At 42.5% G+C, this 17217-nt stretch overlaps 2 protein-coding genes across 5 annotated transcripts in view; one reads left to right on the top strand and one right to left on the bottom strand.

Moving 5' to 3' along the window:
* Nucleotides 1–20: 20 nt before the first annotated feature.
* TSPO (translocator protein) lies at nucleotides 21–16369 on the top strand. 4 transcript variants are annotated; one of them, XM_049821661.1, is made up of 4 exons: nucleotides 21–109; nucleotides 7032–7232; nucleotides 10309–10447; nucleotides 16111–16369. In XM_049821661.1, exons 2-4 carry the CDS (start codon nucleotides 7045–7047, stop codon nucleotides 16336–16338), a joined length of 555 nt encoding a protein of 184 aa, XP_049677618.1. In that variant the 5' UTR covers nucleotides 21–109; nucleotides 7032–7044; the 3' UTR covers nucleotides 16339–16369. The 4 variants fall into 4 exon arrangements, with proteins under 4 accessions (XP_049677618.1, XP_049677619.1, XP_049677616.1 ...); XM_049821662.1 differs by lacking the exon at nucleotides 16111–16369 and adding an exon at nucleotides 11348–12115; XM_049821659.1 differs by lacking the exons at nucleotides 21–109; nucleotides 16111–16369 and adding exons at nucleotides 430–686; nucleotides 11348–12115.
* The window catches only part of TTLL12 (tubulin tyrosine ligase like 12), a 33896-nt gene continuing 30575 nt past the window's right edge, over nucleotides 13897–17217 (bottom strand). The window contains exons 13-14 of the mRNA XM_049821658.1: nucleotides 16364–16502; nucleotides 13897–14426 (exon numbers count right to left, since the gene is read on the bottom strand). Coding sequence (XP_049677615.1) covers nucleotides 14275–14426; nucleotides 16364–16502 — 291 coding nt within the window. The 3' untranslated portion in view covers nucleotides 13897–14274. The remainder of the gene's footprint in view (nucleotides 14427–16363; nucleotides 16503–17217) is intronic.

The raw sequence follows: 17217 nt of genomic DNA on the forward strand, positions 1-17217 counted from the left end.
GGGCGGGCCCGGCTCGGCGCGGCTCGGCCGGCAGGAGGGGCCCGGGGGCCGGGCGCTGCCGCCTCACGGCAGAGGAGGCGCGACGGGCGGCGGCAGCGCGGGAGCGGAGGTAACCGCGGGGCTGCCCGGCCCCCCCCCCGCCTGCGGGACGGGACGGGAGAGCCCGCGGGGCCGGCACAGCCCCGCAGCGGGGCCCGGCTGAGCCGCCGGAGGGGCCGCTGCGGCCGGGCCTGGGGCCCGCCCGACGCCGCCTCACCCCGGAGCGGTGGTGCCGGCGGAGGGGTTCGAGGAGGGCGTCCTGTGGCGAGCGCGAAGCAGCCGGTGACCGCCCTGCGTGGCCGGGCCGGCTGCTCCCTCCCGGGCGGGGCGGCGCCGGGCCGGGCCGGGCCGCGGGCGGGGGGGGTTCGCCAGGCAAACAGCGGCTGCTTTTCCGTGCCGGTGTTTGGCATGGAAGGCGACTTTTTTCTTTAAAAAAAAAAAGGGGAAGAAAACAAGGAAGCAGATTATTATTTCGGGTTTGCGTGAGTTTCCCAGTCGTTCGCCGCTGTCCACGCCCGCGGCTTCGCAGCTCTCGGTCGGGCGGGGAGGCCGAGCGCGGCTACCACGGTCCCGTTCCTCTGGCCTCGGGGGGACCTGCAGCTCTGCCTTCTGCACAGCCCACACCTACCCTCTGCACTCGTGTGAAGGTTATTTCAGGATGCTGCTTTACTAGAGGTGTTTTCTTGCAGCGGCACCGTAATTTGCTTTTAATTGGACGTTTCTTCAAGGGGGAAAGAAGGGGCTTGGGTTTTTTTCCTTCTGAATTTCCTAGTAATGCTTATAAATCAGCACAAAACGCACTTTACTAACTCGAGCATTTAATGGCAGGATTAAAAAAAAAAAAAATGTGAAAGTTGCCATGCCGGAGTTGCAGTTGTGCAACGACTTTGCATCACTGAAGGTTATGGAACAGTATCAAGCAGTGAGTCAGACTTCACAAAGCAGCTCAGTAAAAGAGATTGTATAACTCGGCAGAAGGAAAATGGATCAAAATAGCAAGAAATTCTGTTGACTTTTTATTCAGGCCGATTCAAAAGGATCACAGTGAGCAGATTTTGCTCGCTTTTCTAATCTCTGTCCTATGTTGCTTCATAAGATGATTTCCTCCATTTTTGTCTGCCTCCAGGTAAAATACCTGAAAAAGCCAGTGACCTTCTCAAGGTAGCTGAAATATATGGGCAGTCATATAGGATATATATGACATACATATGACTACATCCTGCTCCGTGGCTGCCTCTGCCCGTAACTTAAGCAGTAATACACTGTGTGCTAAGCCAAGAGGAGACACTGGGTGGCAAGTTACGAGCTAGGCCAGCTGAGGTAGTACCTCAGTGAGAATTCTGAGAGTAACTGCAGCTCGCCCTGCGTTTAGCTTATGCGCTAGAGCTTTTAGGCACCCTTACTACCGGCTGCCCCAGGAGCCCTGGCCAACAGCAAGGGACACCCCTTTTGCACTGGGCCACCAGCTTAGAGTTCACCCTACCGGACGCCCGTCAAGCCCTGCGAAGAGTCACGGTTGTGACCTACACGTCTGATGCCTTCAGTGGCACAGCCCAGGGCAGACTCCGGTTCCTGCAAAGCACCACAGCAGCCCAGGTAGTAACGCAAGAGTGTGAGCCTACCTCAGCACTACCATTTTGTCTTTGGTTTGCCGTAAGGGGCACAGACCACTTGTAAAACACTTGAGGCTTACCACTGGTGATGTCCCATGAATGTCCCACTGCTATTAAAGCATCCCTTGGATGTGGTGCTTCTGGTACGTTTTACTCTGCTCAGAGAATACCTGGCAAGCTGAACAGAGTCAGGCCTGGAAACTAGAAATATCCAAGAGAAACTCCCAATTTTTTAAGAATAGATATGGATGGCACTTTCCAAGTGGGTGGACAAACAAGAAGAAAAACCTACAGCAGGATGTTGGGTAGCTCTTTAGAAGGAAGGTAGTCAAAGGGATGTTAGGTCTTTACGCTGTGTCCAGGGGATTTTATACAAACACACATAGGGAAAAGTAGAAGAGATTGAGCAGTAAATGGCAATTTAATCACCTGGGAAGATTTTGTTCTAGTGTACATTTCAGTTCCCAGTATATATAAATCTTAAAAAAATCATAGATTTATTTGCACAACTTGAGCTCTGCCATTTTAAAAGAAGTGTAACCTAGGCAGCAAGATTTGTTGCCTCTAAACCTGATGAGTACACCTCGCATCCTTAAATAAATACCACAATTTTTAGTTATAAATACACTTTATAAACATATGCTATACACTTACTTGTTAGATATTTATATAGTATATATAATTTTAAGTTTCTCTTATTACTTGAGATTAGATAACAAAGATCAGACCACTTTTTTCCTGGTAGCCGTATTCTGTGTCACAGACTGTGATATAACTTTCAGTGTTGTGGTTTCCCAGGAGTTAAAGCCACAACAAACATAAATAGTTTATCAATATAAATTAAGTATGTACCCCTTAATTCTTTAGACAGCTATCTTGGGAAGAAGCCCCAGGAGAAATTTGCATGCTGCCTCTCAGACCTGGGTAGAACCTTATCTGCCCTCAAAAAAATACACTGTAGAGGATGAGAGGGAGAGTATGTCTTAGGGACACCCTGTCAATAGTACGCTCACAGCTTTGTCAATCTACCCCAAAACAGTGGGGACTAGAAACCCCAAAACTGCGCGGGTGATTCAGCCCTGCTGAGAGATTTTCCTTCATGTTTTTAATGCAATAGCTATAATTTAAGCCCCATGTGATTGGGTAGCCAGCACTAAGTTGCACAAGAAAGGGATTAGTCAGAGGTTTACCAGCACAGGGATACAAGAAAATGCAGTGAAAGTCATTGTCCTTTCTCCTTCCTGCTGCCTGAGCTGTCCCTGGCAGTGCCTGGAGAAGGGAAAGGGACCCGCCTGCCTTTCAGAGACCTGCTCAAAGCAAAGTAGTTCATTTTTCATCAGGCTGAAGCAAGCCAGCTCCTCTGTCATGATATACCCAGTCCCACCCATAGTGCACCACATTCCTGTCTTTGGGTGTGCAGTGTTTTTCCAGAAAGAAGAGAACCCAGAAAGCTTCCGTTTGTTTTTCTGCATGTTACACCACCATAGAGAAACAACCTGCAAAAAGATAGAAGGCCATTAAGCAGCAACTTGTAGTATTGGGGGGGGGGGTTTGCCCCTTTATTTCTCCTTTTACTTTATGTAGCTGGAACCAGCTTTGGGCAAGACGGGTGTTTTGAATACCTAGAAGAATTACTTTAACATGTTTGTAAAACAAACTGGCCTGCTGCAGCCCTCAATGCACTGCTGAAACTGCCTGAAGTCAGACTAGGGCTAAATAGAAAATGGGCAGGATGATGAAGAAAATGTTGCAGGGCATAGATAAAGAGTGGAAACAGAAATAAACAAGTTAAGTGTGTGTGGGAGGAAAAGATTCCCAACTGTTGTGGTTCTTAGAGGCAGATAGTCTGCTGGGCATGCTGCAGATACCATCCACAGACATCCAGGTTTCTTCAGTATGAAAATCAGGGTGCAAGAATATCATGCAACCAGATCTCACCCTTAAGTGGACCTGGGATATGATTGGGAAAGTAGTAATTATTTCTAGGTTGTGTAATACAGATGCAGCCAGAGGGGCTGTGTTAGCAATTGCAAGCCTGTGCTATGTAAGTTATTACCAAGTAATTACAGCATTATCAGCTATACACTAAAAGGAAGTCAGGGCTGATAATTTTTTATATACTCTTTAATTGCATTACTTTCAAAAAATGTACCGGGCATTCTATAAACTTCACACCGATCTGGTGCTGCACAGCTAACCAAACACACTACAGCACTGACCAAATGCACCGAGTCTCCGGTGCATCCTTGCCTTTTACTTACTCTCTCACTAAAGACCTATACCAAGTAACCAGAGGAAGATGGACATGGCTTCTTCCAAAATCAGCTAGTGCTGTTCCCTGAGTTAGCTACTGCTTTTTATGGGAAATTGATACTAGTATTTAATTTTGCGGAATTAAAATACAGGAACTCCTACTGCTGATGGACAGCTGTGGTCTACTAGGCCAAGCCTACCAGCACATTCTGATCTTGCTGCATTGCTTCATTCCTCTATCTCCTTGGTACTATGCAACAGAGAGTATTTTGCCATGCTCAGGAAGTCCTGAGAAATACTATTGGAAAACATACTATATAATTAGTAGTAATAGTAGTCAGAAGACTGCGACACCAACATTCAATTCAAGCCAGTATGTTCAATCTCTTCACTTCTATTTCTTCCCTTTTCCTGTTAATGTACAGCTTCACTTTCCCTGTTTCTTTAATCTGTGCCTTCCCCATTTCCATTTGCCTGCCTGATTTTCTTTCTCTTGTCACTTAAGAATTATTTCAGTGTTCTTCCTCCAACACGCCAAGGGACAAATGTGAAGCTACATCATTTATTCACTAATGACTGCAGCAGAGCAGTATTTTTCCAATTTGATAGCATTTAGCACTTTCAGCTTGCAGAATGCTTTCAGACTTTCTTCCCTGGGGGGGAAGCTGACAGAACCCCTGACAAAGACCAGTTGCTTAATACCTGCAGGAAGCCACCCTGATACTGTTATGTCCAAATAAAGCGTAAACCCCTTTGGGTCCTTGCTTATCACTTAAAAAAAAAAAATACTAGCATGACAGCCACACTGGAGCTGCACAGATGACCAGCACTTTACAGCACATGTAGAGAACTAAGCCTAGTGTTCTCTCTGTAGGCAAAGCAAGAGTGACAGGGTTAAGAATTAATGAGATCTTAGTAACTTTAAATTTTTAACTTAACCTTTGGGAATTACTTATCTGAAGGCAACCAAAAAGAATCATTGCCCTTGGAGCTCTTGTTCCCATTACACCTTGTTGCTCCTCCACATAGCAACTCCTTCATATCCCAATAAAAGCAGAGCCTTTCATGCTGTCAATACGGGTGACAAGCAGTGTATGCTCTGTCAGGAAAGTAAAAATACAGATCTAGGCACAGGAGAACGTTAACTCCTTTCCTCCATTGAAGATGGTTCCTGGTAAACAGCAAGTAGAATCCATTAGGCAGGAAGCATGGCAGCAATGACTACAGCAGTGAGCTATGCAGATTTTTCCCCCTCTTGTTGTCAGTCCTCTACCCGAGACCTAATTGATACTATTCCAGCAGACTGGCACATTGTTCTCCCACTTCTTCTGCTCCCAACCTTAGTTCTGAATTCTTCCTTACTTAGTTTTTCTTTCACTCATTCATTCTTTTGTTCTGTTTTTGACTTTGACTGTTGTACCACTTTGCTGCCTTTTTTGTGTGCATTCCTATTTATTGCCCTCCCACGACTCTCCCTTAAGGCATGCCCACAGCCTTTGCAGCCTACATGCCCTTTCTTGTTTACTCCTTGTAAACTTTCTAATCCTGCATGCTTTACCAGTCCCTCCACGCTCTCTGTTTTGCCTTCAAAATTCTGCTCGGCTTCTATCACCAAGATTTTTCTTGATCCCATGTAATCTGGCTAGTGGTCCCAGCCACTGAAATCTCTTCATTAAATCTGCATAATTGTATGGGCAGAGCCCTGAGTACAGGGACAAAAAACAATGCAAGAGAGCTTCCTTGCTGGCCAAGCTTATACCTGTTCTCCAAACAGAAATTCCCTGTACCAGCAGAACTGCGACAATGCAACGTCATCTGTGCGCTATTTCCTATCAGTTCAAGCACATATGTTACAAGTGGGATTTCCTCTTCCCCACTCCCTGCCTCCTCATCCCAGCAGTCATAACTATAGCAATAAAAACTTTTAAACATAGGCCAAGACAACAGCCACCAAGTCAACAGGACACTTTGACAAGCCTCTGAAATGCTGGTTGCTCTAAAATTTTATTTTCTCTCCTGAGGCTTTCGCAGTTGCTCTTTCCCCACTGCTGTACTCTTATCATTCCTTCATGCTGTCTCCCCCTCCTGCATAATAGATGAACAGGAATTGGGTGTATTTGCCTACTGTATCTTTGAAAAAATAACGCATTTCAGTTCTGCCCTTTTTTTATCATACCTTTAATCTATTTACATTTTAGCAAGCTAAACACAGCTCTTCTGTAGCATTTGGCTTTTGGCTAGAAAATCTGCAATGAAGCTTTTTCCTGCTTACCTGCTTACTTTTTTACTGCTGCCTGTACTCTAACAAAAGCAGCACAGCCTACCAGAACAAGGCATTACTTAGTCTCACTTCTGTAGGCAAATTTAATCCAGTACACTTTATGGGCTTGGCAGCTAAGATTGCTGCAACTGATTGATTGAATGCTTCATGAAGAAGCCACGGGTGTACTCCCCATTTATCCACTGAGATGTCCTTCCTTGTTTAGCAAAACATCATTTAAGGACTTAGCTTCTCATTTTCCTCCCTGGTGTTTATTTTCTGAGGCAGCTTCTCAAGTGTCTGCTACTAATTCATATCACTTATTAGCCACCGAGCATCTTCAGCACCCTTTTGAGGCTAAAAATGCAACACAACATATACAATTATTTTGCTCGAGCATAGAAAAGCACACACTCTTTTCTTACTCTTGACTATGCCATTGCATTGAGTGAATGGGCTTTTTGGTGAGTACAGAAATACATGCTTCTTGGTGCAATTCAACCCCTCCTGCCCCAAGTGCAGTTCATATAATATCAAACTCCTTTATTCCTCTGGCATACTTATGGGTGAGGGTATTTATGTAGGTAAAATTCAGTAATCTTAGTGCACAAAGCTGAGAGGGAAGTAACACCTCACTTCCCCACCTCCCCCCACTGTAAATGCTAGGCTCCTTTATGGGGGTGAGTATTGTCCAGTGAACCTGGTACAAGATCCATTTATTTCAGCTGCAGTCTTTCTCGGTGACAAGACTAGGCCATGGATCAGATCCTACTTGTGTAGATTTTAAAAATCTGCTAAAAATGGAAAAGTTTTGTAGTTGCATTTTAAAATTCCTCTACCAATCAACATGTTTGGGTTTGTTTCAGATTCACTGTCTCAATGGAAGTGGTACCAGCCTGGGTCCCAGCAGTGGGTTTCACACTCCTGCCCCATGCAGGAGGATTTTTAGGAAGCAAGGTAACCAAAAAGGAAATCCCAGTGTGGTATGAATCTCTACAGAAGCCATCCTGGTGTCCGCCTAACTGGGTGTTTGCTCCTGTTTGGGGAACTCTCTATACATCTATGGGGTATGTTTTTCACATTGTATTACAGCACTTATCTGATCTCAAAGTTGCTTATTGTATTGCTGGGCTATATGTTTGCAAGAAACTGTCAAGCTGCCTGTTTAACAGGTAAAAACACGTTTTGCGAGTTGTGTGTGGGTTTGATAGGACATTTTGTATGCACAAGTATCCACATCAAAAGTACGAGTTTGAAAAGCTGCCATTAATTTGCTTTCCTCATTCATTCTGAGGGGAAGACCTTCCAAGCTGGCAGCGATGGAGCAAGTCAGTACTAGGATTGCTTCTATGTATGTCCTTCAGTAGCTTTAGGAAAATAAAAGGGGAGGAGGGGGGCAGGGAAAAGAATTTGGATAGAACCATTCTAACAGAATTCAATTAAAAGAAACCAAAATCAAAATATACATGTCCTTTCAAATAAAACTGCCAGGCTGTTAAACTGTAAATGTTTGAAACCATCTACTGTCTCCTTACTTAACTAATTTAAAATATATATAACAGCACAGCTATTACTGTCAAATGAACAAGGAATCACAAGGCCAAATACCAGTCCCACAGGAACCTTAAAAGTTTAATAATACTCTGTTTTGGCAGCTGTTACTTTTAATAAGATGTAGCAAAAATACTTATAAATTGTCTCAGGAGATGGTCTGGGCAGTTTTGATACTCCTCACAGACTGCTCTAGAAGCTGTCCACCCAACATTACGTGCTTTTATGTTAACTCCAGTGAGCTGTGCCACAGAGGAGAGGGAGCACTCTGCTCCTAGAGCCTCAACAGAGGTCAGTGCAGCCCGCAAGCACCACCTGATGCTTTGTGTCTCTTCTGCACTTGGTCATTAAGAACTAGCTACATACCAGGATTCAGCACTATTTTTTCCTAGCTAACATTGTTGCTAAGTGATTTGCATATAGCACTGGCTTAACTACATAAAGTTTCAAAGTGACCAAATCTTTTCCAAGTTAACACTACATAGTCATCCTGCAGGTTATCTTAAATACCACACCACCTGTTGCAAAATACAGCAATGATGCAATATCTGAAACCATCTGAATGCTAAACTGGCTCTCACACATTCTCTCATTTTGGTTTCTTTCTCTTTCCAGAAAAGCTTTGTAATTTTTATAGCCTCATGTACTGTCCCTCCTTTCCCATCAGTATTCTCTTTTATTTCTCCTCTTAGAGTGTACTTTTAAAAATTGGGTCTCTACTCATATATTCCAAGAGTTAGCATTTGAATCAGATCAGTACTGTCCTGTGAATAAAAAAGTGCCTTTTATCAAAGAGATGAGAGCCGAGTGGCTTTCCCTTAGAAGGGCTTCCTTCAAGCTGACTGCACAATTTGTAACTCTGTTTCTGGATTCCTCATCATAAACCTGGATATAAAGTTAATATTTAAAAAATCCCAATTATGACAGCTTATCACTTACTTTGATAATATCAGAATCAGTTTATTCTGAGGTGGATGGTCCTGGTTATGTACTTTACATCTAGCTCAGTGAAAAGATCATATTTATTACCAGGCCTTTTCTTCTGTAATCCATCATGTGAAAGGAGGATTTAGTAAGCTTACGTGCCTTTCTTGACATTTAGCTTCCTAGCAGATTTGTACATCGTGATTTTGGTCTGAAGTCAAAGTTAGATGTACAAACAACTGTAAGTCCACACTGTGGCTCTGTAAATCACTTAGGAACAGATTTGGGTCCTGATGCCTTTTACAAAGATAAACTGTTAAGTTTCTAATGCTTGCCTTGTCCCTCCTTTTTTTTTTTTTTTAAATACTCTCTGCAATCAAACTGCCAAGATAAAGCTGTATTGTTCAGTCCTTATGAAAGTAATGGCCAAGAAGCAAGCTTGGGTAACTAACTGGGTTAAAGAGGAAAAACAAAACCCTTCCTGTATGATCTACAAATGAAGACAAACTTCATGCAATTAGTCCTCTGGATGTTTGTCTGCTCCTAAAGAAAACCCCCAAAACTACAAGTTGCTCTGCAGGCAGAAACACATATAAGCCCCCTGCTGTTCAGTACGGTGCACAGTCCAGTTGACTTTCCTACCAGGATGGAATCAGTCAGTACTCAGTTACTAATTCTGAAAAAAAGGTATAATTCCAAATGTTGGCATTTTATCCAGGGGATTCTACTGTAGTCACTTGGAATGGCTCTGCAGTCATCTGGACTGAAATCTAGCTAATGTCTAAAGGGAAGGTCAAACAAGAGCAAAAGAAATAGTCTCAGGTGATGAATGCTCCTCATTCTAATCAGGCTCCTTCAGTACAAGAATAAACCTTACATTAGTAAATCTCCCAAATCCTGAGAATTCCTGTCTTTAGCAGCTTACATTCTGGGATCCTTCCAGTGAACTGTTCTTCTGTGGCATTAAGAAAGTTTGCTCAAAACTTTCAAAATATTTTTGGAGTGTCTTTCAGTAGCCAGGATCCTGCAGACAGGAAGGGTGCCGGATCATCCTTGTGGCTAATTCTTTCCACAGGACTCCTAAAATCTTTTTTGTCCCCATCTTCATCCCTTTCCTTCTGAAAACTGACTAAAGGGTTCCTCCTGATCTAACACCATCTATCCCCATATTCACCTATGCTTTGGGATGCCACTCAATTGCTACTTCTCCTGTATTCATTTCATCCAGTTAAAAAGTTATTGGGTTGTGGGTTTGGGTTTGGTTCTGTGGGGTTTTTTTTCTCCTTAACTTATTTTTAAAGCACCATCTCCCAGTACCAAGATTAAGAGTTTATTCACTATTTAGAGACTTACCTCTTACCCTTGCACCTTAGACCTGCTTCCATCTCAGCATGGCATTCTTTTTTAAGACTGAAATGCAGTTAGGTCATCTGCTCCTCTGCACCTGGAAGTGAGAACTCTGGCAGGATAGGGAATTTTTCTCTGCATATTGCCATCCGCAGCAGGTGATCAACCCCATGCTGTCAGTTACTCTGCCAAGTAATGCCTGGATATCTACTCTTCCAAATGAATCTAGACCCTAGCACTGAAGTAATTTCATTTGATCAAGAATGTGTGGTTGCTTTCTAACCAGTGTACTGAATAACACCTTCCATTTGCTTTCTTCAGATTTGGCTCCTACCTGGTATGGAAGGAATTGGGGGGCTTCAGTGAAAAGTCAGTGGTTCCTCTGGGTCTGTATGCAGGGCAGCTGGCATTAAACTGGGCATGGACTCCAGTATTTTTTGGAGCTCACAAAATGGGATGGGTAAGTGGAAAAGTAAGTTTCTTAATCATAGGCTTCTGCTGTCATTTGCAAGATGCTAATATGAAAGTTTTATGTCATAATCTTTTCTCCCTGAAAATGAGCCTGAGCACAAAATATGGCTTGCAGAAGTTTTCTAAAATTCTCTTTAATGCATGCTGGCAGCCACCTGAGAGAATTTACATATCTTGCAACATCCTTAAATGTTTAGATTTCAAGAAGCTCTTTCTGCCACCCTTTGATAAGAGCTCTGTGTGACTAGAAAATATAACCGTTTATGCCTTACTAAAATTCCTAGGTATCTGGCAAGCAGCAGTGATAAGCAGCTTATCATAACATTACTCAGGTAATCGGCACCCATTTTAGACTAATTTTCTGCAGTCTGAAGAGAAACAGCTTGCCTTAAAACTAAGAATCAATAATAATAAAAAAATATATATTTGCCTGGTTCTCTAAATATACATGCAATGCTGTAATAGTGGAAGGCTTTGCAATCCATCTTTGATTCATTCACACCGCATCTCTTCAGGCAGCATCTATGACATGAAAAGACTGGGTAAGTTTACTTAGCTCAGTGACTTGCTCAAAGTCACACCGGGTTTGTAGTCTAACATAACACTTCCTGCTGCCAAAAAAGAGGGTATAGGTGAGAGGGGTTTTATTCTCACTCTCTTGCTCCCAGCTGCAATGCCCTTTCTAGTGGCTGTTGTATCGTTTTATGAGTTGAATTGACACATAACTCAGCAGATACCTTTTTTTTTGCTGGCTTGTTTTCTGAGAAGGAATTAACTCACAGAGGGATCCAACAAGTGCCAGAGCTAAGTGGAAAGAGCCACACAAAGACTATCTAGTCAAGAAAATGCAACAAATAAAACCAACACTAACCACCTTCCTGTGTTTCAGGGGTTGGTGACTCTTCTGCTCACAACTGGTATGGCAACAGCTACAACTGCTTCCTGGTATAACATCAACAAAACAGCAGCTTATTTGATGGTTCCTTATTTAGCTTGGCTAACCATGGCTTCTGCACTTAATTACCGTATCTGGAAGGACAATCGCAACAAGAAACAATCTGAATAAAGTTTTCAGCCAAAAAGATATATTTTTTTTCCCACGAGAATTTTCTAAATAAAGTTATGGCCTTATTTTATTTTTAGCTGAACTACTTATACCTTTAGTTGCTAATTACAAGTTGATAAAGCAGTACTTCTTTAAAACAAATATGCCTTTACTAGGCAAGTCACAAAGGGGCGTATGCCTGACTGGGTTTTATAGCAAACTGAAAGAGTGCTCATTGAAAAGTACTAGTTTTCTATATTACAGCATTATATTTTATATCACAACAGCAATTTGACTCTTTCCAAAAATAAACATGAACTCCAACTTCATTATGTTCAGAGAAAGAAATCCAGTCATGTATTAACACAGCTCCCAGAAAGCTGCTCCTAACAGTGACAGGCATGATTGTGGCCTGGAATCTTTCATGTTTACCACTAGACACAGGGCTTTAGTACTATGATGTGTCCCACTACAGCTGCCAGATACTTATCTTCTGGTCATTGTACTCTGGAAATGTTTAAGACAACATCTTTTTCACAATTTGTGCCTTTCCACTTTGAAGAACTGTACAATCTAGCGTCAGCTAAATGCATTAAACCACATGTAAACTTATTAACCTTGTCCCTCTCTTTTTAAAATGTTCTGAGCAGAAAAATACTGAAGGCAGCAGGATGTTACAGCCTCAAAGATAGTCCCTTCAACTCTTCTCACCATTGCAATGGGCAAGACAAAACAGGAAATTCAGAGCACCTGGACAGAAACTGAGAGGACCCAAATATTCAGCAACCTCCTGCACACACCTCTGAGGCATCACCAGCAGCACTGGCCAAACAGCACTAACATACTCTACCTGGACCCTCAGTGTGATGCCAGTTCACCACTAGACCTTGACAGCAGAGCAACAGCCAGGCCACGGGTGGGTCTGTTGCCCAGCAGGGCAGTACATACACCGTGGCTACTAGTGTCTCCTACCTGCACCTTCTCACTTTAGCTGCTTAGAAATAGAAACCAGGGTTTCTCCTCTTCAGGGTTATGGTAGCTAACGTAGTAAGATCTGGGATGCTTAGTTCAACCAGTTGCTTCCCGTAAGATAAAACCATCTCTTTTGTCTAAAAGCACAAAAGCAGACTATTTTTGCTCACAGCTTATGGTCCCACTGCACAAATCTTACTACTTTCTTTGAAGTCATTATTCTGGTTTGCCAAGTGTGACGTCACTTTTCCCGTTATGATGAGGGAAACCTTCGCCTTTACTCTAGATCCACAGGCATTTTGTTACATGTTTTCAGGTACTCTGAAGGCCGAAAGTGCCTTCTGCTCTCCTACAAGTCACAAATACATCCACTGAGCAGCACTGCATGTCCCCTTATGTCCAGTCTTGAGCACCCGTTACTATATTCTGTATCAGAGACAAACTTTTTCCCTGCATCAGAAGTAGTCACACCATCTATGTTAAGCACTTCACCATGTTTCTTTAATCAAATTTAAGCAAGGAGTCCAAAAGAGTTCTGTCTCCTGAGGAGACCGATACAGCTGTCAGCACCACTTCTGGCTGTGCAATCCAGCTCTTCCCTTCTGCCCCACCTGTGCAGTGACTGAATTTTCATAGGACACAGATGGTTTATTTCTCCAGCCTATGTCCTAGTCAGTGGGAAGAAGTAGGTTTCTGCAGACCAGCCTGATATAGTCTAAAATATCCCTATGCCTTCTCAATTATGAGCGATAATGTTGCATATTTGCAAAGCTTGAAGCAAGGTTTAGAACACTTACAGAATTTTGTAAGTGTACTTCGCTCTCAAACAGATCCTGATTGCTGCAACTAGCTTAAAAAAATTCTACCCACATAATGTATACTTCATGACAGACAGCAGAATTTTCGCAACTTGTACATGCATACAAAGCAACGTAAATACAGCCTAAAATTGCTAGGTTTCGGCTAGTTACCCTGATGTGAGAAGGGACAAGAGATTAGGAATAAGTAATTTCAAACTGACACCCCACTCTCAAATACCTCTATCTTAAGCCCTAAACTTTGAAGTCCAAAGATTGTTTGGGCTTCTGGCAGAATTTCCCAGATCCCTTTCATTCCTTCAGGCTGCTCCTGCTTTCCTGTGCTGCTCTAGACATTGCATCCTTCTCAATTCCTGCCTGACCACTTCTGAAAAACTCTAGTTTCTTTAAGGGGCAGGCTAAGGATGACAGCCAGCAGTAGAGGGTTCCTAAATGTTGTGGGTTTTGTTTGCCTTTTTTTAAACAAGAAAAATGTGAAGAGCCGCCAAATCATTACTCTCACTACCCTAGTAGTTCATTGCACTAAAATACCATATTATTTTCCGATCAGACATTTTAGACCTTTGAATAAGAGGGAAAGATTAAAAGATATACAAACTCCAATATGATTCAGTAAATTATAGTTTTAATGTTGACATGGGGAACTTGTGCAATGTTTCCCAGCAAGCAAGCAATCAGGCTACCTGAAAAACAAGTCAATTGCTCCAGTTACTGTCCTATTTTGAGGTCTCCCATATTCAATAAACAAGACTTTGGTCAACACAAGCTGATGATTTATAGAACTAAGCAAGACAAGGAAAATGCAGACAAAATGATTATCAATACAGTATATAGTATATGCATATTCTTCTGATATGAATTTTTTTTTTCCTGGGTTACCAGTATAGGAAAATAGTTGCATCAGCAGCTCATAGAACTGAAATATAAATCTTGCTGTTAAGCATATCTGGGAATGAAATAATAGAGTCAAGCCTCCTGTGGCTAGACAATGCATGTCACATGGCAGCTGTCCGCTTCATCCAGAAACAGGGTGCTGAAGACATCATTAAAAAAGGTAGGGTGGTATTTGCAGGCTCTATCACAGTCAGGATTAAAGTTTACCTCCAGGATCTGAGGCTGCATAATTTTTTTCCCTGTAAAGGAGAACACAAACATTCCCTCATAATACAAGGCTCTATAGAGATCCTGAATCACTACCTGTCTTCAAGCCAGAGATTATAGAAAATGACTGGAAAAAGCCATCTTATGACCCAAGCTGGCAAGCCAGTACAGTGTTTTTATTTCAGTGGGTTTGGTTTTTTTGGAGGGACAGAGGTCTGTTCTACCATCGTTATCCAGAAGACAATTATCCAACAGATTCTGTAATCACAGTGCTAATTCAATGACTCATTTAGAATGAGAATTTGCTGCAATTCAATAGGATCTCCCCAATACAGCTGTCTTGCTTGACAGTCTGAAACATCTTCCAGAAAACTCTGCTTCTCCTTTCACTTTTCAGCACAAACCTTCCTTTCTTAAAGCTCTTGGATCTCTACCTTTCTAGTTCTAGCAGTCCTGTTCCTTTATGCTCCAGACACTCCCACCTGCCACTTCATCTCACTCCTAGAACTAAGTCAGGAAGTTTAATTTTCTCTTAAAACTTAATCAGTACAGTTCAGAGTCAAATGCATTCTGTGCAAACAGAAACAAAGGAATTTATTTCCCGTCTGGTGTTGAGATTGTAAGTGAGGGTACAGGCTTCTGATGCATAGGTAAACCATAGTCCGCCCTGCACAGAAGCAACTAATCTGTTTGTCCACAGGCTGCCTACAGCATCACAGCTGTGACTTTTGTACCCACACCCCCATCTTCAAAAGCCTAGGCACCCACACAGCTCATGTTCAGCCAGGCCTGTAACATGAGGTTGGTCCTTTTACTGCAATAGTCTTCCTCAAGCTAGTAATATTAGTGAGTTGCTTTGCCTCTCCCATTCAAGATAACTCTGGGACAGGTGAAAGAGCATTCAACATGGATGTAGCACACCCAAATTCAAACCCTTGCTCCACCTGATCTGAACAGTAAAGGCTCAATTCTACACCTCCTGTTTCCCAATCATTTCCCTCCATCAAAGTTATTCAATATTTACAGAATCAGCCACTGCAGCAGAGGGCTAGGGGCACCCACCCAAGATATACAACATCTAATCACTCCTCCAGCAAACTTGGGCACAGGCAATTAATTTCTCCTGTGTCCCAGGGACCACAATGGCACAAGAAGAGTACACTCAGTTCTGTTTAATACTCCCCTGGCAGTCCTTTTTTGTTTTGGTGCCTCTGCTGCATTTCTACCTACAAGAGACACGTGTCTGGGTTGGGCATGCTTACAGAACATTTTTGAGCCTCCTGGTGAGATAATAAAGAATTCACCCTGTTTGGCAAATTTTGTTACCAGTCCTCCACAACTGGCTGGAAGAAAGCCTCCAGGTAATTAGCCATGCTGTGGCACTAACATGAAGCACCCTCACATATGCGTTCTTGCAGAGACTTGGCAACAACTGAGTGACAGTCCTGAGGACATCAACAGCACTGAAGTGGTGAATGTGGTCTCTTCCCTGCTTTAGTAAGTAACTGTGCATTGAAGACACTGGTCCAAACTTGGAAGCCACAGATAGTAAGGTGTCTCTTTAAGGCTTTCATAGAGAGACAGGTATTTCAGACATTCTCTCACCATAAATGGTAAAGAAAACTTGCTGCTGTCAGAGTGACTAGACTGCTGTACAGTTGGGTTTTTTTAATGCATGTGGTGGTTTGCATTTTTGTTTGTTTGTTTTTAAAACAGAGAACAGCAGCAGCAGGGGCACAAGAGAAGCAAGGACTCAGTCAAGCACAGTTAACAGCTCCCCCATCATTCCTGTTAACCAGCATGGCAGATGCTAACCCTACAGATCTGCAACTCCAGATACGCTTTGATGTCAGTGGAACGCACAGAGCACACTGCTTGAAAAACAGTAAGAGTTCAGACAGAAGAAATAAATTTCTGAAAAGGTCCACAAATATAAAGAATTGAACATTCAAAGAAAAAAGCTTCTCACCATCTCTGCTGGTGTCCCATTTAAGCATCAAGTCAACAGCATATATTGCTCTTGATGACGGATAGTCGCAGATGCCAAGAGGTGCAGGTTTAGCTGAAGCAACTTGGAACAATTCAGCAAATGCCTTAAAAATATTTGCCTAGCAAGACAAAGAGGTCTCTGAATGAGAAGTGAGGTTCCATAAAAGCAATAAACGTATTTTTAATACTTCACTCATACAGCTTTTTAAAGAGTTTGTATAAATTACACTAGCCAACGGATGAAACTGCACAGTATCAGCTTCAAAATGCACATTGATACCTAAAGACAACACAGTGACAGTGCCAAGCACCCAGCAATATCCATGGACTTCTTCTGGGGACCAAATCAGTACTACAAAAATCCTGAAAACAGAGAATTTAATATTAGTATTAACCCTCTTCTCAGGCATTACATACAGTATTGCACTTACGTGTAGAGGAAAGGGAAAAGAAAATCCAGGTGGGTTCTGTGAACACCAGCAGTATAACTGTGAAGTTCTAACTTTTCCCTGCCTATTAAGTTGTATTTTGCTTTGTTTTGTGTTGTTCTGCAATGAAAAATCTTCTACCCACTTAACACCCCTCTAAAAAGGGTAGTGGGGACATGGAGATTTTAAGAACATACTATGTTTGTATTTCGAGAAACAGTCAGATATCCAGTGTGAAAGTGAAATAGAAAGAACATACAGGTGTGAATTTTAGCATTGAGTTTATAATGCAGTGAACCATTTGTTCTGCAAATGAAAAGATGGTGTAATACTTCCTATTCTGCACACAGTACTACTTTGAGTAACCTACAGCACATATTTTGACATCTCTCTTTTCACTCCTTGT

The sequence above is a fragment of the Accipiter gentilis genome, chromosome 18, assembly GCF_929443795.1.
Source record: "Accipiter gentilis chromosome 18, bAccGen1.1, whole genome shotgun sequence".
NCBI classification, from domain to species: Eukaryota; Metazoa; Chordata; class Aves; order Accipitriformes; family Accipitridae; genus Astur; species Astur gentilis.